Genomic DNA, 19,997 nt, shown 5'->3' on the forward strand with positions numbered 1-19,997 from the left:
AAAGGTGTCACATTGAAGGGTGAATCCGCAGTTCCGTGTTTGCAGAGTGAGATTTTCGGCGGGATAAAACTTTGTGGCTACTCTTCCTACTAACGCAGTTATCGCCGTGCTCAGTAGCTGTCGCCGGTTGCGGCCGAGATGTGATGCTGACGTCACAGCAGATCGTCCCACCTCTCAGCAGACTGCATTTGCCACAGTCTACATCTACATCTACATCTACCCTCTGAAAACGGCAGTGAAGTGTTCCACAGAGGGTGCGACCCATTTTGCCAGTTACAAGGGTTTCTTCCTGTTCCATTCACGTACGGAATGCAGCAAGAATGGTTGTTTAAATACCTCCGTGTATGCTGTAATCAGTCTTTGGCATGATGCAAAGTCGGTTCTTCATACTTTCTAAGTAGGATTTGTGGGCATAGTCCATATCTGTGTTTAAGAGTGCCACAGTTCCGTTTCTTCCGCATTTTTATGACACTCTCCTGCGTATCAAACGTATCTGTGACAATTCGTTTTCGTGCTGCCCTTCTCTGTATATGGTAATTATCCCCTGGTAAGGGTCCCCACACACTTGAGCAATATTCTAGTGTGGGTTGCACAAATGATTTGCAGGCAATCTCCATTACACACTGATTTCACTTCCCCATTATTCTTGCAATAAACCTGCTTTACTCAATGACGAGCATATGTGATCATTCCATTTGAAGTCACTACAAAGTGTTACACCCAGGTAATGTATGAGTCCGCCCCCGGTAGCTGAGTGGTCAGTGCGACAGAATGTCAATCCTAAGGGCCCCGGTTCCATCCCCGGCTGGGTCGGAGGTTTTGTACGCTGGGTCTTGTGTTGTCCTAATCATCATCATTTCATCCCCATCGCTCAAGCTGACAAAATGGTTTTAATAATTCGCTGTAATGGTAAGTTCTTTTTTTATCATGGTTTGTTCTCTAAGTTAATATATTTATTCACGAGTGTTTCCTTTGGATACCACTTTGCTCACCAAATAACGGCTGACAGTTGATACATTCGTTGATATTTCTGTCAAGATGATTTCATGTCTAGCGTATATTCCACTACAGTCTGGTTTTCAAGGCCCAACGTAAAATGATCCCCATTTTTGCTTTCCAACACTAGATTTAATAAGATAATAGTTAAAATACAGCATTATTTTAAAGTGGATAGAAAACATCCACAATTCAAAATATAAAAAAAATAATAACCCAACTAGTAATAAGTAAAAATACCTTAAAAACAACTTTTATTTATCGGTTATTCTGTGTAGCTAACTAGATCTTGCAATCAATGCTTTCTTCCAAATTCCTTTGCCACATGTACAATTGTAGTGTATCAAGACTCAGAAAATACTAAACTGAAATAATAAATACCGTAAGAAACTACTAACTAACTCAGTCTGACACACACTCGAAAAATATTGAAAACCAAAGGAAATAATTACCTGGACAATAACAGAAAAAAATCACAGCACGGATTGTCTTATCCGAACAAGTAAAGTGCAGCTTCCTGGCAGATTAAAACTGTGTGCCGCACCGAGGCTCGAACTCGGGACCTTTGCCTTTCGCGGGCACGTGCTCTACCAACTAAGCTACCCAAGCACGACTCACGCCCCGTCCTCACAGCTTTACTTCTGCCAGTACCTCGTCTCCTACCTTCCAAACTTCACAGAAGCTCTCCTGGGAACCTTGCAGAACTAGCACTCCTGGAAGAAAGGTTCTTGCGGAGACCTATCTTAGCCACAGCCTGGGGGATGTTTCTAGAATGAAATTTTCACTCTACAGCGGAGTGTGCGCTCATATGAAACTTCCTGGTAGATTAAAACTGTGTGCCCGACCGAGACTCTAACTCGGGATCTTTGCCTTTCGCGGGCAAGTGCTCTACCAACTTTCTTTTTTTTTAATCTCATTTTGTTCGCTTTTGTTCGTTGCATCTGCTCAGGACGGACATCGTAAGACATCCGTTTAAGTTCGTTGTTCATCGATTAACTGTGTTCTTATTATAGAGGGTATCTAACCCTCTGACCGAACACGCTGAGCTACTGTGCTGGCCACCAACTGAGCTACCAAAGCACGACTCACACCCCGTCCTCACAGCTTTACTTGGTAGAGCACTTGCTCGCGAAAGGCAAAGGTCCCGAGTTCGAGTCTCTGTCCGGTACTCAGTTTTAATCTGGCAGGAAGTATCCTATCAGCGTACACTCCGCAGCAGAGTGAAAATCTCATTCAAGTAAAGTGCAAACTGTTTTTGTAAAACGAAAATTGTTATTTTGTAAATAAAAGTTTATAAATGTTAAAAAAAGGAGCGTCAAATCGAAAGGCTTGCACCCGGCGAGCGGTCTACCCGACGGATGGCCTTAGTGACACGACATTTTATTTGTACAAATTGACAGATTCCGACTCTGACTCATTGATAATATAGTCATAGAATACTAATTTTTTGATTCTGTGAAGTGCACAATTTTTCATCTATAAATATTTAAAACCAATTGCCAATCTTTTCACCATCTTGAAATCTTATTAAGACCTGACTGATTGTTTATGAAAGTTTTTTCAAGTACTTCATTATCAATAACTGCAACATCTGTAAAAATTCTGAACTTACTATGAATATTGTCCACAAGTTCATTAATATACAACATGTATGGCACAGCAAGGATCTCAGCGCACTTTCTGGGGCAGATCCGGAGTTACTTTCACATCAGACGATGAGTCTCCATGCGTGATAACTCGCTCAGTCCAACCTACCAGAAACTCGTCGATTCAGACAGAAATTTCGCGTCATGACCCATACTATCGTACTTTGCACAGTGTTATGTGGTCATCGCACTTCTAAGTGACTATAAGGCTGGGTGCATGAGTGTGAGTATGTCTCAGTAATTGACGATCATGGGCAGAATTCCGCTACAACCATGTCTACATCTGCATCTACACAGATATCCCGCCGGCCGCGGTGGTCTCGCGGTTCTAGGCGCGCAGTCCGGAACCGTGCGACTGCTACGGTCGCAGGTTCGAATCCTGCCTCGGGCATGGATGTGTGTGATGTCCTTAGGTTAGTTAGGTTTAAGTAGTTCTAAGTTCTAGGGGACTAATAACCACAGCAGTTGAGTCCCATAGTGCTCAGAGCCATTTGAACCATTTGAACAGATATCCCGGAAGCCACCATGGCGGAGGGTACCCTGTACCACTGGTCCGCTCGCAGATGGAGCGAGGGAAAAATGAATATCTGTATGTCCTCTATATGAGCCTTGATCTCAAGTTGGTTGGTTGGTTGGTTTGTGGGACTGAAGGGCCATCGGTCTCTGATTTCAAGTATCTTTATGGTTTACATCTACGTCTACATCCATACTCCGCAAGCCACCTGACGGTTTGTGGCGGAGGGTACCTTGAGTACCTCTATCGGTTCTCCCTTCTATTCCAGTCTCTCGTATTGTTGGTGGAAAAAAGGATTGTCGGTATGCCTCTGTGTGGGCTCTAATCTCTCTGATTTTATCCTCACGGTCTCTATACGTAGAAGGGAGCAATATACTGCTTGACTCCTCGATGAAGGTATGTTCTCGAAACTTCAACAAAAGCCCGTACCGAGCTACTGAACGCCTCTCCTGCAGAGTCTTCCACTGGAGTTTATCTATCATCTCCGTAACGCTTTCGCAATTACTAAATGATCCTGTAACTAAGGGCGCTGCTCTCCGTTGGATCTTCTCTATCTCTTCTATCAACCCTATCTGGTACGGATCCCACACTGCTGAACAGTATTCAAGCAGTGGGCGAACAAGCGTACTGTAAACTACTTCCTTTGTTTTCGGATTGCGTTTCCTTAGGATTCTTCCAACGAATCTCAGTCTGGCATCTGCTTGACCGACGATCAACTTTATATGATCATTCCAGTTTAAATCACTCCTAACGCGTACTCCCAGATAATTTATGGAATTAACTGCTTCTAGTTGCTGACCTGCTATATTGTAGCTGCATGATAAGAGATCTATCTTTCTATGTATTCGCAGCACATTACACTTGTCTACATTTAGATTCAATTGCCATTCCGTGCACCATGCGTCAATTCGCTGCAGATCCTCCTGCATTTCAGTACAATTTTCCATTGTTACAACCTCTCGATATACCACAGCATCATCCGCAAAAAGCCTCAGTGAAGTTCCGACGCCACCCACAAGGTTATTTAAGTATATTGTGAATAGTAACGGTCCTACGACACTCCCCTGAGGCACACCTGAAATCACTCTTACTTCCGAAGACTTCCCTCCATTGAGAATGACATGCTGCGTTCTGTTATCTAGGAACTCTTCAATCCAATCACACAATTGGTCTGATAGTCCATCTGCTCTTATTTTGTTCATTAAACGACTGTGGGGAACTGTATCGAACGCCTTGCGGAAGAAACACGGCATCTACCTGTGAACCCGTGTCTATGGCCCTCTGAGTCTCGTGGACGAATAGCGCGAGCTGGGTTTCACACGACCGTCTTTTTCGAAACACATGCTGATTCCTACAGAGGAGATTTCTAGTCTCCATAAAAGTCATTATTCTCGAACGTAATACGTGTTCCAAAATTCTACAACTGATCGACGTTAGAGATATAGGTCTACAGTTCTGCACATGTGTTCGACGTCCCTTCTTGAAAACGGTGGTAAGCTGTGCCCTTTTCCAATCCTCTGGAGCGCTACGCTCTTCTAGAGACCTACGGTACACCGCTGCAAGAAGGGGGGCAAGTTCTTCCGCGTTTGTTGGTGGCAGCAGAGTAATTCTGCACTCAACTTCAAGTGTCAGCCTTGGAAATTTTCTCAATCCTGTTCCCCGAAAAGAAAGTTTTCTTACCTCCAGAGACTCCCAATAGAGTTCCCCAAGTCCCCTTGTAACACTTGCGTGTTGTTCGAACCTAGCAGCCCGACTCTCAACTGCTTTAATGTCTTTCTTTTATCCGACCTGATGCGGTCCCAGCAATGAAGCAGCACTCAAGAACAGGCCGCACTAACGTCTTACACGTGGTCTCCTTTCCTAAAACTCTCCCAGTAAACCCAATTGGACCCTCCACCTTCCCTTCTGTAATCCTCACACGCTCGTTCCGTTCCATGCCGCTGTACTCCGTTACGCCCAGACATTTAAACGACGTGAGTGTGTCAAGCAGGGCACTACCAATGCTGTATCTCAACATCACGGGCTTGTTTTTTCTACTCATCTGCATTACCTTACATTTTTCCACATTTACAGCCAGCTGCCATTCGTCACACCAACTATAAATTTTGTCAGTCATCTTGTATCCTCCTATAGTCACTCAATTTCTACACCTTCCTGTACACCTCATCATCATCAGCAAGCGACCGCAGATTGCTACCCACCCTGTATACCAAATCATTGATTGACGCATAGGGTAGTAGCGGTCCTCTCAGCCGCGCTGGATTAGCTGAGCGGTCTCGGGCGCTGCAGTCATGGACTGCGCGGCTGGTTCCGGCGGAGATTCGAGTTCTCCCTCGGGCATGGGTGTGTGTGTGTTTGTCCTTAGGATAATTTAGGTTAAGCAGTGTGTAGGCTTAGGGACTGATGACCTTAGCAGTCAAGTCCTATAAGATTTCACACACTTTTTTTTCGGTCCTATCAAACTTCCCTGTGGCCATTCTAGTGATACCCATATCTCTGATAAAAACTCGCCGCTGAGGACAATCTACTAGTTTCCTTTACTTAAAAAGAACCTATTCCATACACTCGTACCTTCACTAGTGCGGTACCGTGTCAAATGCTTTTCGAAAACCTAGATATAGGCCATCTGCCTGTGTCTTTCATCCATTGTTCGTAGTGTATCATGCGAGAAAAGGGCAAGCTGAGTTTTTGACGAACGGTGCCTTCTGAAACAGTGCTGATTCGTGAACATAACCTTTCCGGCCTCTAGGAAATTTATTATTCTCGAATTCCGAATATGTTCGAGTATTCTGCAACAAACCGATGTTAACGGCTATTAGTGTATTGAGGGATTCTCAGAATACGTTTTGAATGCTTTTCATTGAAAAATAACCGTTAACTGTGCGATCGCTAGGTTTACTAACCATTGAAGACAACGCAAGAACTTAGGAACTATCTTTCAGTATTTCCTAGAATAATCCTATTAAATAAAAATGGGTAAATGGTTTCAGTTGCTAATGTGGTGGCTCAATAGATTTTGACAATTCAGATTTTGAAAGGGATGTGGAAAGGGTACTTGCGGACTAATGCTGCAGCACCTCAGTATATCCGCTAATGCAGAGTTCATTTAAGGAGTAGTCACGAGTCTAGCAACAAGAGAAAAATTCAGACACAAAAACGAAGTTAAAATGACTACTCCTGTCAATAACTGGAAATAGTGGAAAAAGGGATAAAAGAATTTCGACGGAACAATACAGATTGCCGGCCGCGGTGGTCTCGCGGTTCTAGGCGCGTAGTCCGGAACCGTGCGACTGCTACCGTCGCAGGTTCGTATCCTGCCTCGGGCATGGATGTGTGTGATGTCCTTAGGGTAGTTAGGTTTAAGTAGTTCTAAGTTCTACGGGACTGATGACCACAGCTGTTAAGTCCCATAGTGCTCAGAACCATTTCAACAATACAGATTTACAGAATAATGTTTGTCAGATTAAAGTCTAGTCACTTAAAATAAAACATTTTCGAAGAGAAGTTGAGGATGTTTCTTTGTCATTGTCATGTAATCGTTATGAAAGGTTATGAAAGAATGGTGTATGAATTAGTTAGCTGATAATACTCCAGAGGCTGTGAATTTACATTGTATATCTTACAAAGAGCTAATTTTATATATAGGCGAATTAACGAATCTATTTACTTCGCTAATAATTAAGGTATAATTATTATAATAATAACTAATATTTTGTAATAACAATAACGAATTCTATAACGCGGTAGTTGACTTGACTTCTCTGCCGCTTAAGAATTCAAAGACATTCAGTGAATTTTGACAAATGTTTTTCGTGAAAGTGTCACCTTAAAAAAGCAATTAAATAAGCCCTTAAGCATATATATATATATATATATATATATATATATATATATATATATATATATATATATATAAGATGGTCGGGCCAAATACCTCTCGAAATAAGCATCAAACGAAAAAACTACAAAGAACGAAAATCGTCTAGCTTGAAGGGGAAAACCAGATGGCACTATGGTTGGCCCGCTAGATGCCGCTGCATTAGGTCAAACGGATATCAACTGCGTTTTTTTAGAAATAGGAACCCCCATTTTTTATTACATATTCGTGTAGTACGTAAAGAAATATGAATGTTTTAGTTGGACCACGTATTTCGCTTTGTGATAGGTGGCGCGATAATAGTCACAAACGTATAAGTACGTGGTATCACGTGACATTCAACCAGTGCGGACGGTATTTGCTTCGTGATACATTACCGTGTTAAAATGGACCGTTTACCAATTGCGGAAAACGTCGATATCGAGTTGATGTATGGCTATTGTTATCAAAATACCCAAACGGGCGTGTGCAATGTATGCTGCTCGGTATCCTGGACGACATCATCCCAGTGTCCGGACCGTTCGCCGGATAGTTACGTTATTTAAGGAAACAGGAAGTGTTCAGCCACATGCGAAACGTCAACCACGACCTGCAATAATCGATGATGCCCAAGTAGGTGTTTTAGCTACTGTTGCGTCTAATCCGCACATCAGTAGCAGAATCGGGAATCTCAAAAACGTCGGTGTTGAGAACAGTACATCAACATCGAATCAAGCCGTACCATATTTTATGCACCAGGAACTACATGGCGACGACTTTGAACGTCCTCTACAGTTCTGCTACTGGGCACAACAGAAATTACGAGACGATGATAGATTTTTTGCGCGCGTTCTATTTAGCGACGAAGCGTCATTCACAAACAGCAGTAACGTAAACCGGCATAATATGCACTATTGGGCAACGGAAAATCCACGATGGCTGCAACAAGTGGAACATCAGCGACCTTGGCGGGTTAATGTATGGTGCGGCATTATGGGAGGAGGGATAATTGGCCCCCATTTTATCGATGGCAATCTAAATGGTGCAATGTATGCTGATTTCCTACGTAATGTTCAACCGATGTTACTACAAGATGTTTCACTGCATGACAGAATGAGGATGTAATTCCAACTTGATGGATGTCCGGCACATAGCTCGGTATTGAATAGCATATTTCATGACAGGTGGATTGGTCGTCGAAGCACCATACCATGGCCCGCACGTTCACCGGATCTGACGTACCCGGATCTCGTTCTGTGGGCAACGTTGTAGGATATTTCCTATCGTGATCCACCGACAACACCTGACCACATGCGTCAGCGCATTGTGAATGCATGTGCGAACATTACGGAAAGCGAACTACTCGCTGTTGAGAGGAATGCATTGAGGTTGACAGACATCATGTTGAGCATATATTGCATTAATGTGGTATTTACAGAAAATCACGCTGTAACAGCATGCGTTCTCAGAAATGATAAGTTCACAAAGGTACATGTATCACATTGGAACAACCGAAATAAAATGTTCAAACGTACCTACGTTCTGTATTTTAATTTGAAATGTTTGTGTCGTATTACAGCGCCTCTATCACAAAGCGAAAAAAGTGGTCCCACTGAAACATTCATATTTCTATATGTACTACACGAATATGTAATAAAAAATGTGGATTCCAGTTTTTAAAAACCGCAGTTGATATCCATTTGACCTATGGCAGCGCCATCTAGCGGGCCAACCATAGCGCCATCTGGTTCCCCCTTCAAGCTAGACAAGTTTTGTTTTTTGTAGTTTTTTCGTTTGTCCGTTTGACGCTTATTTCGTGAGATATTTGGCACGGCCATGATCAATGGACCACCCTGTATATATACACACACACACACACACACACACACACACACACACACACACACACATATATATATATATATATATATATATATATATATATATATATATATATATATATATATATATATATATATATATATATATATATATATATATATATATATATATATATATATAATGAGGGGTGCATACTGGTTGGAATTTAATAGTAATTGTTGATTAGTTTAATCATAATTTACAATGTAACACCAGTTATTGAACATTTAACACCAGACAAAACTCAATATTTAATATGTAAGTACAAAAAATTCCTTTTCAAGTATGATGAATAAATACGTGAATTTTTGAAAATAATTCATTTTCAGAAATACACTTTTATTTACCTTTTGTTCAACTAAGATACCTGATTTTTGTCTAAAAAAACTGGCAACTCTGAACATGGCTTATGTATGGGCCGTCCAGACAAGAGGTATGCACAAACAAATACTTACATCGAAACAACTCAACGTATTACGTTGTTTGTTAACTAAGTAGTTGATAGAGACACCCTCCAAGACATGGAGTGATCCTTACCATTTCATGAATGGCACTGAGACATATGACACATATGTACATTCACACATGCATAGGCACAAGTGTGAGTGTCAGCAGTCAGATGTACTCCTGATGGTCAACATGTGGATGCCACAATCAAAGGTGCAGCAGCTGCTGCGGTTGTCAGAACAAAAATCTGTACCACTTAGTCAGTGGTGTACAAGAAGAGAGTGGGATGTGGATCCTCCCAAACATAAATCCGTTTACCAATGGGACAGAACTCTTTGACGAAAGTGAAGTTTGATTACAGATGCTGGAAAACATCCTAAATCAAATGTGAATGAAGAGACCATGGAATGTTCAGTGGTCCATGACACAGTGCACAAACATCTATGGTTGCATGCTTACGAACTTTTCCATCACTTTGAGCCTGAGGATACCCACAGACAATGTGATTTTGCTGTTGAAATGTTGCATCATATAGACAGAAACGATGACTGCCTCAATGCAGTGCTGTTTAAGTGATGAACCTATCTTCCAAACCTGTGACAAAGCTAACCGACGTAACTGTTTGTGGTGTGTGTACTGTAAGACCTTCAGTACACACACCATCAGATTATTTGACTTGTCGCTCTAATGAAGTAGGCGAGTGTCAGCAATATATCTCGTGGTCTTATCGTGGCGTGTTTATCTTCTGCCGTTAGGTCAGACGATAGAAATGCCACTTGCACGCTTAGAGTGGCAGATTGAAGGTGGCCAACTTTAAACAGAACTTGATTAATTTTCACACACACTTATTAAAATAATAAGAAACATAATCATTATGTAACCTGATTCAGGATGCTGTTTACAATTGACAATCTGAAGTTCCTTTGGTCTTGGTACGTTAAACTTATTCTCACATATCTCTGATACTTGACAAAGTGCCTATACATTTATCTTCATGGCTATGTACAGGAATATGGTAATCTTATTAGCCGCAGACTGGAACTTGACTATAGACTGGTACAGACTAATGCAGACTGGTGAAGACTAATGCCAACTGACTAATCGGAGGTCTGTATACCTCAAGCATTCAGGTATCACTGTGCGAGTGTGATCCGTGAGGGGAAAAGTGTCTACGTTAGCAGCAATCTCATTGGCTGTGTTACATATTAATACACGGATCGGCGAAAGTAGAATTTGGTCCGTCTCTAAGGCAGCGCCATCTCGTAGTGCGGAGACGGACGAGCGCTGCGCCTGCGCTGTTGTGCTTAGCGGGCCGTGCTCTATTGGAAAAGTTGTGTACGTGCTGACTACGTGGAACTATGTACACAACACTGTTGTATATGGGATTACATAAACATGGTGTTGTTGTCCCATTTTTATAAAGTCTACAGTGACAGGACACACCTGTCTCGCCTGTGTGCTGTCAAACAGAGCCATCTGCAGCAGGAAATTGCCCCAACCCTCTGTCACGAGGCGGTGACCACATTTATCCACAAGACTTTTCATGAGAGCTGGATCAGAAGGAGATGGTCCCATTGTCTGCCCCCCTTGGTCCCCCGATCTGATACCATTGTTTTCAGTATGTGGGGGTTTACAAAGGACATTGGTTACAGAATAAAGGTTCGAGATGTAGATTTGTGACAGCAGTTCTATGCAGCATCAGAGGTGATAAAACCTGTCATGCATATGAATATGAGTTACAGACAGTGCCCACATTGAACTGCACCAACATGCATAAAAATGCTTGCGTCTATGTGCACAGTGTTGGACAAGTAAAGTTATCAACCCTAACAGGTATCAAAATATAAACAAATGTATTTTTATACCTCTAATTCAAATCCCAAAGAGAGCAGGTGCTGAAAGATGTGAAATTTACCGAACAATCAGTTTAATAAGTCATGGATGCAAAATACTAACGCGAATTCTTGACAGACGAATGGAAAAACTGGTAGAAGCCGACCTCGGGAAAGGTCAGTTTGGATTCCATAGAAATATTGAAACATGTAAGGCAATACTGACCCTATGACTTATCTTAGAAGCTAGATTAAGGAAAGGCAAACCTACGTTTCTAGCATTTATAGACTTAGAGAAAGCTTTTGACAATATTGACTGTACCACACTCTTTCAGATTCTGAAGGTGACAGGGGTAAAATACAGGTAGCGAAAGGCTATTTACAATTTTTACAGAAAGCAGAGGACAGGTATAAGAGTCTAGGAGTATAAAAGTGAAGCAGTGGTTGGTAACGGAGTGAGACAGGCTTGTAGCCTCTCCCCGATGTTATTCAATCTGTATATTGAGCAAGCAGTGAAGGAAACAAAAGAAAAAATTCGGAGTAGGTATTAAAATCCATGGAGAAGAAATAAAAACTTTGAGGTTCGCTGATGACATTGTAATTCTGTCAGAGACAGCAAAGGACTTGGAAGAGCAGTGGAACGGAATGGATAGTGTCTTGAAAGAGGGATATAAGATGAACATCAACAAAAGCAAAATGAGGATAATGGAATGTAGTCAAATTAAGTCGGGTGATGCTGAGGGTATTAGATTAGGAAATGAGACACTTAAAGTGGTAAAGGAGTTTTGCTATTTGAGGAGGAGAATAACTGATGATGGTCGAAGTAAAGAGGATATCGAATGTAGACTGACAATAATAAGGAACGCATTTCCGAAGAAGAGAAATTTGTTGAGTATAGATTTAAGTGTCACGAACTCGTTTCTGAAAGATTTTGTGTGGAGTGTAGCCGTGTATGGAAGTGAAACATGGACGATAACTAGCTTGGACAAGAAGAGAATAGAAGCTTTTGAAATGCCGTGCTACAGAAGAATGCTGAAGATTAGATGGGTAGATCACATAACTAATGAGGAAGTATTGAATAGGATTGGGGAGAACAGAAGTTCGTGGCACAACTTGACCAGAAGAAGGGATCGGTTGGTACGACATGTTCCGAGGCATCAAGGAATCACCAATCTAGTATTGGAGGACAGCGTGGAGGGTAAAAATCGTAGGGGAGACCAAGAGATCAATACAGTAAGCAGATTCAGAAGGATGTAGGCTGCAGTAAGCACTGGGAGATGACGAAGCTTGCACAGGATAGAGTAGTATCGAGAGCTGCATCAAACCATTCTCAGCACTGAAGACCACAACAAGAACAAACTAACGCAAACACCCTTTGTAACTGAAAAAACCTGGACAAGTTAGTCATTTGTCTCACATTAAGATAAACCAAAGAAACCCAATGAGTGAGTGGAAAACATTTGCATTGCTGATGTGACCACACAGATTTGTTTTAATCGGTTGTTTCATTCGACTGAAGAAAGAAACCTGATTGAATAGAATTGGCTATTGAAATCCAGTAGTTGGCGATCACTGCGCTGTGTGGTGCCCACAGCACAGACCCATGTAGTTATACCTACCATATTTTGGTAGTTGAAGTATTCTCTTTTTGAACTTATACAGAGAGAAATGTAATATGGATCAACTCCATTGTAAATCTGATGTTCCAGTTGTGTGTGGTGTCAGCTTTGTGGTTTCTTTTACAGAGGGCAGTGCAGGAGGAACGCGAGAGCAGCCGGAAGCACCACGAGACGTGGCGCGGCCTGTGGGGGCGGCCGGGCCACGGGGCGCCCCGCGAGGTCACCACCAAGGCCAACCTGGATACGCTGCTGCGGCAGGTCACCGTCAAGTAGGGCTGGGCACCCGCGCCGTGGCCCGCACCGTCAAATGGGGCTGGCCGGCGTGGCGCGCCTGGTCGAATAGGGCCGGCGCATCTCACTCCGTCAAATGGGGCCTGAGCCACTGTGCACTGTCAGACAAAGCCACCTTGATAGTGGACTGTGCAGCCGTCCCCAGCAGGATACCAACCGCCCCCCCCCCTACCCCAACAACCTGGTATCGGCTAGTACACTGGGATCAGCACAATGTAAACAAACACAGGTGCCAATGTATTTGTTTACCTTAGGTCAGCATCCTCCTCATCCCTTCCTTCCTCTAACTATCCCAATGTATCTTAAAAGGTCAGCCGGTGCTAGAACCTCAGTCTCGCATTTCATGGCTTATGGTGACTTACATAGTTCACACTGCTCAAAATTTCACACTCAGTGCTAAGATAGGGAGAAGATGTTAAGTTTTACTCTTCATCAGTATCCTTCCTCAATTGCTGGTACTTAAACATTCAGGAGTCTCGATACCACCTGCCATTTGCTAGACCAATGATTTACCTCCACTTACTCATATTAACTATGTGCGACTGATGGAGATAATAGACTTGTATTGAGAAAAGTGAGGTTTCATATGTGCATCCATATGTAGATTTTTCAAAGTTTTGTTAAATCATTTAAGGCAAATGCCAGAACAGTTCGTTGAAAATTACATTACTGGTGTCATTGTCCTTCCATGTCCAAACCTTGGTCATGCTCCATCTCAAATGACACTGGTGTCATCCTTGGGATGTTAAAAACCTTTATTGCACCGTTCATTCTTTTTCACTTGCTGCTGATGAAATTCCTGGCTATACCTCCCCCCCCCCTGCCCCCTCAAAAAAAATTTTAAGCTGCACTCCATGTAACTAGAAAGCAATGCTACAAAGCTTTAAGTTCATTGTGAAATTGTATGGGAAATGTGTCAAGAGTAATATTCAGTTCAGGATAATTCCCATCAATCACTTTCTTTTGTATGGCAATGGTATCTCCTGGCAAACTCGTTGTTCTGTTTTAGTACTTTTGTGAAAAGCTACACACTGATACTACTGACATGTATTGTACCTCTCTACTCAGTCTTCTCAGACTATAAAATGCCTTAACAAAATTACACGTACCACTTCAATGTTTGAGCACATAGAAATATTATAAATGTTAGCTCCACCATAAGAACCTGTACCCAATGTTTGCTATTACATCCTGAAACTGGTATTTGGCTGCATCAAAGAGTTTGTCATATATCAGGGTTATCCATGTTACTTTAGACCAGCTGTACACAGACAGGCTATCCATGGTCAGGTATTTTAGGTTTACATAGAGGTGAAACAAGGGACCAAACTGCTGAGGTAATCAGTCCCTAGACTTACACACTACTTAAACCAACTTAACTTATGCTAAGAACAACACACACCCATGCCCGAGGGAGGACTCGAACCTCCAGTGGGAGGGGCCGTACAATCCGTGACATGGTGTCCCAAAACCACATGGCCACTCCATGCGGCAATGTGAAACAAAAATAATTTTTCTATAAATGTAATGAAGTGATATGTTTCGTAATGGAATCTCATCATCTGTGTTCAAGTGGCTATTACCCTAGTAATCTGTAGCTCAGGCGTTGAATATATCAAACCATGCAGACACATTCAGCATAAGGTCCCTGATTGTTGTTTTTAAGGTTTTCTTGCACATGGTGATGATGTCAAGATGTCATGCATATTTGGCCTCTTGTACATGAGATTTGTTGGGTGTTGTAGCTCCTTTTCCTACATGCTGCTTTTGGACAAAGTTCTGTCAAGACTGTTTCACTTGCCCCAGCAAGGTCCACATATTGCCTAATCTAAGGCTGAACCTGGTTCTCTGCTAACTGATGTAAGTTCTCTGAACAATAATTTATAAAAATTTTCAAACAGTGAAGTCACAAAAACTGTTAACAGGTCTACACTATAAGTGAATTTACAATCTTCCACACATTGTTAATGGAATACAATTCAACTGTTTACACAACACTGACACTAACAGTCAGTATCCATGTAGAACCTACAACCCTCTGTTAAGAAATCATGTCAAAGTCAGTTTCCCAACAGCATTACTTTTCATGTGGCATACAACAGTTCGTTATGCTTGCCAAAATACTAAACAGTTCACTACTTGGTGTCACTCTGATGTGTCTAAACAATGTCTGTGTAACATGCCACTTGATGTTGCAGAATGCAATAAGAAAGGAAAACTTTACTTCATCAAAATGAAACCTCCATTAATGGGAGCACTGCTGGTGTGGGTAACAGGCATTATTTGAGTTAGCAGTGTGGAGTCTGTTGAGATACGCAGCAGTAGAATGGATGTGAGGTGTGTGGTTGCAATCAAGACATAAAACACAGTTACTTGACAGGGGATAAATGAAAGGATGTCATGTGATCTACACAGAATGTATCTTACATTGAATTTCTTATATAACTGCAAGAATAGTTGCTGATAATGGAGTTAATCAGTGTGGAAGATAGCATTATAATTTCAGCAGTGTGCATGTAGCAGGTAGAAATTGTAGTGACTAATATTTGATAAGTTCCACCGGGCAGTTAAACTTGGACTGTTATTATTCACATTTTCTCCCAGTCAGTAATAGCACATAACAATAATAATGACTTTAAACTGTAATTCTGTTGGTTAAGGCACATGGTTACAATTATTACATGCCAAATATGACCAATGCATGTGAGCTATGCCACCAGGTAAACAGTCTGATTACCAAAAAAATTAAACAAACTGATAGCAATTAAAGAATCTGATAGCAATTTACTAGCAGGGAAATTACACCCGCTACTCTAGCAACTTCTTTGTCTCAGAGTATAGCATACACAAAAGGTCCTCAGTTATTTATTGGATGTATTCCAATCCCTGGCTTCCCCTTCAGTTTTTGCTCTCAATTTCTACATTTGGTACCAGGACAGTTATTTCTAGATATCTCAATACTTATCATCCTGTCCCTCCTGCTACTCAGTGTTGTTTCTTTGTATATATTCAATTTCATCACTAGTTGTGTTGGATATCTCTTCATTTCTTATCAGTTTAATTAATTTTCCGTATCCTTCATGATAGTCACTCTGATTCTCTTCTTTTCCAGATTTACAACAACTCTGTTACCACTAACATTAAAAAGTTTATTCTAGTACTGTACTGGCTTCTTGGAGATGTCGAGTTAGCACTCATATGCTTTGCTGGACATTCACAATCATAAAAACTCCAAGAGTGGAGACATCAAGTAAGCAATCATATGATCCCATTAACTGTAAAATAAACTGATGTTGGGTGGCTATCCACTTATGCTTTAACAGAATCTCCATCAGCAAAAACAGTCTAATTGCTGGCAGGGAAAATTAGACATTATCAGTCACCCAGTATTACCACAGAGAGTCTGAAGTATACACATACACCTCACAGCTTCACTTTGAGACTAACTGACCTAAATGGGAAATATGCACCATGCTAAAGAACAACATTCGTGTCTTTTTCCTTAATTACAAAATCAACTTATCACAATGTTGTTTCTGATGATTGTACTTTTCTTCCTTATCTCATGTTCAAATTTCTATATTAGCTATTACAATACATACATTTAACTTCATATTTCAAAATTAACTGAAAATATCAAACTTATTATTCTGAGGCACTGTTCACTTTATGTAAAATTATGTTTTGGAAGTGCACACATCATTGAAATGTACTAGCAGCAAATTCTCAAAAACATATAGTGCTGCTAAGAAATGTAATAAACCTTTTAACTGCAGTTGTAAGGAGTATTTGATACGAATATCATACTTGCTAGGCAGATAAAATTTGCCTTTTAATATCAAGAAGGATTATCATCAGCAATAGTTTTCTGATCAGTATCTACTGTATGTTTGCTGTAATTTGAAAGTCACTAGACACATGTAGAAATGAAAAATGGAGCTACTGATTTCTACATAGAAATATAACACACAGTGAAATATTTTCAATAAATATGTTGCTACTTCATAGTAGCTTAAATCACATTTAAAAATAAGAGTGAACAAACATTTACCTTTTAATGCAAAAGACTGTCTTCACAGACAATTTTCTGGATTAAACTGTTTGATTGTTTCTGAAAGTTTACCTGTGAACTAATTTCAAAAACACAGTGGCTTTTTTTATTCTGATGATTCTACAGTAATACAGCCTTGTGATTTAACTGTAATTAAATTTCATGTTTATCATTTTTTAAATAGGTTTTAACTTTGACTCCAGTGACTGTGTAACATTTACTTAAAAGTATGGATTATTTCCTCATTTGAAAACTAAGAAAATAACTTCACTCAGAAAGTGTTCTGGGGCTTTCAAGACTTAATCATTAAGCATACCATTGTTTGACTGTGGTGCCTTTATTATCTAAAGTCACCTCCAGCCATCGAAGTGTGTTCAGTGACTCATGATCATCTAATACATAAAGCAATCATTTAATAAATTCTTATTGTTGGTTTTTTGTGAGGTATACATAAGACCATAGTTTTATATGATTTGTCAATACTAAAAAAACATTACCAATATCATAGATCCTATTTTGATGTGGGATATTACTTATTTATGACATTGGTATGATGATTTATATCTGATTAAACCTGTATTTATTGTTAAGGTGTAGCTGACGTCATTGTGGACCATGTTTTCGATTTATGGAATTTACCACAGGAACATTGGAAGACAAACATTGTGTACTGCACAAAGATGTTAAATTTAAATACTAAGATACCCCATTAATTGTATTTAATTTTGTAACAGACATATATTATTGCTATGGCAGAAAATTTCCTTCTGTATAAGAGCTGCCTAAATCTATCACTTTGTTTCCTTTTCAGTTGGGACTATCAAAATCAATATTCTTTACTTGCAACATTTCTCTGTGTTTAATCAGATCTTGTTAATATGGTTTTAATTCTGACAATTGTACTTGTCTTCCATATCTCATGTTCAAATGTCTATATTGACCACTATGACATATACATTTAATATGGATGGAAAAGAGATACTAATTTTAGGCTGAGGGCTATTACCTGACAGACAGTAATTTGCTCTGTGAACAGTAAGCCATATGGTCATTTCCTACAATCTTACGAACTGAAATAAACTTCAAATGCTGCATTAATTGGGACTTTATTTACCATACACAATAAAGAATTTCAGTATTTAAGAATTAATGCAGTTGGCACTAAAACTACAAAAATCTGATAATATGCTATGATATTTGCTATTATGATGCAGCTTCTTGTGTTTGGGTCTTCAGCTGAATGCTGTAAAGACAAATACTGAAAAATGTCAGTATTGAACATGTTTATGTTTATTATACTTAAATGTAAGTGCTTCTTAAATATCAGCCAGCAGATTTTTGTTGTAGCTTGAGAAAGCTATGGCCTATGTTATCCATGACTGAAAAGATGTGCACTGTCTATTTCAAATAAGCTGTCTGTGTATATACATTGGCTGTGTGTTTGTATACAATACAATGAAATATTATTGATCATCTTCAAGATGTTTAACTATATACTGAATCAAATAATTACAAGTATGTATATGCAGTGACAGGGCTGAAGAATTGTGTGTCACACACAAGTGAAAGCATCAAATTTGCTTCAGCCTAGATTCATTTGCAACTTGCTTTAATCAGTAGTCGTCCTACACATCATATCATTGTTATCATGTAACAATTTTTGAAATAAGAAAGATAACACAAGTGTAATTTCCCTGGATACAGCCATCCAAGTAAAGCTAATCATTGAGACTAATTTCTCTTTGCCACCATTTTAGTAGAAATTTGTACAATTACTAGTTCATTAAATTATATCTTTAGATAACCGCACTGTTTACTGTTGATAAATGACAGTTTTGTATGTGACTTTTAAATTATGTGACTCATACGAGTGAAATATTGCAGTTTTTTTATGAATTACTGATATCACCACTGTTACCATAAAAGTAACATGGTTGAATTTCTGATTTAGTATCATGAAGTTGTCAACATGACAAAAACTTCTATTGTACTCTTAGTCACTTAATGAAGACATGCTTACAGTGATAACCATATTACAAAACTGCCAAACAAATTTTTTGATTAGTATTGTAACTGTCGGTGAGATTTTAGGATATTTAGAATATAGCTAAAACTATTTCTGTTGGTATAGCTGTTTATGAAATAGATTATATTAGCTGTTTTGAGTTATGTTCATGATGAGAACAACATTTATATAATGTTGACTATTAATAAAAGTTCAATGTACTGAATAGTCTTTCACTAATTGCACCTCCTATCCATAACTATTAAAAGTAATATTTTCTCTTGTGGTTTAATTTAATTGTAAATGAGATCAAATTGTGATTAATATTGAAGAAATATTTATATCAGAATAATAATATCCATTTTTCTGCAGTTCACCTACACCTTTGACTATCAGTTTGGAATGTTCTCTCTGGCAATGTTGCACCCATAGTTTTCCATTTGCTGATTTGTTTGCAGGCAGAAGACAAATCACTGTGGACATCTTATAAGTACATATTGAAGCATTGTAGTGTCCACCTTATTTGAATAGAGTTAGTTGTAGTTTTGCAATATTCATTAGTACCATACTTATTCGAACATACCATCAGCCAAATGTTTAATTGAATTTAAATGCTTCCACATATGAAGGCTTACTGATGATTTAAAAATGCACTTGGCCACCATGACACATAAATGGAGTGTAATTATTGCTGGTTAGGAAAAAATGGTATAAGAAAGTTGAAATATGAGCAAGAAGTGTTTTATATGACATGCATCTGCAAAATATTCCTTCTAATCCCACATTTTCATTTACCAATTGTGTTTACATAAGTACACCAACAGTAAACCAGAAATTAATATTTGTGCACAGCAGTGTA

At 39.7% G+C, this 19,997-nt stretch overlaps 1 protein-coding gene across 1 annotated transcript in view; it reads left to right on the forward strand.

Annotated features, from left to right (window-relative positions):
- Nucleotides 1-19,366, forward strand: part of LOC126293301 (uncharacterized) — a 270,221-nt gene extending 250,855 nt beyond the window's left edge. The window contains exon 9 of the mRNA XM_049986432.1: nt 12,918-19,366. Coding sequence (XP_049842389.1) covers nt 12,918-13,064 — 147 coding nt within the window. The 3' untranslated portion in view covers nt 13,065-19,366. The remainder of the gene's footprint in view (nt 1-12,917) is intronic.
- The last annotated feature ends 631 nt before the right edge of the window (nt 19,367-19,997 follow it).

Source organism: Schistocerca gregaria, chromosome 10, assembly GCF_023897955.1.
Source record: "Schistocerca gregaria isolate iqSchGreg1 chromosome 10, iqSchGreg1.2, whole genome shotgun sequence".
Lineage (NCBI taxonomy): Eukaryota > Metazoa > Arthropoda > Insecta > Orthoptera > Acrididae > Schistocerca > Schistocerca gregaria.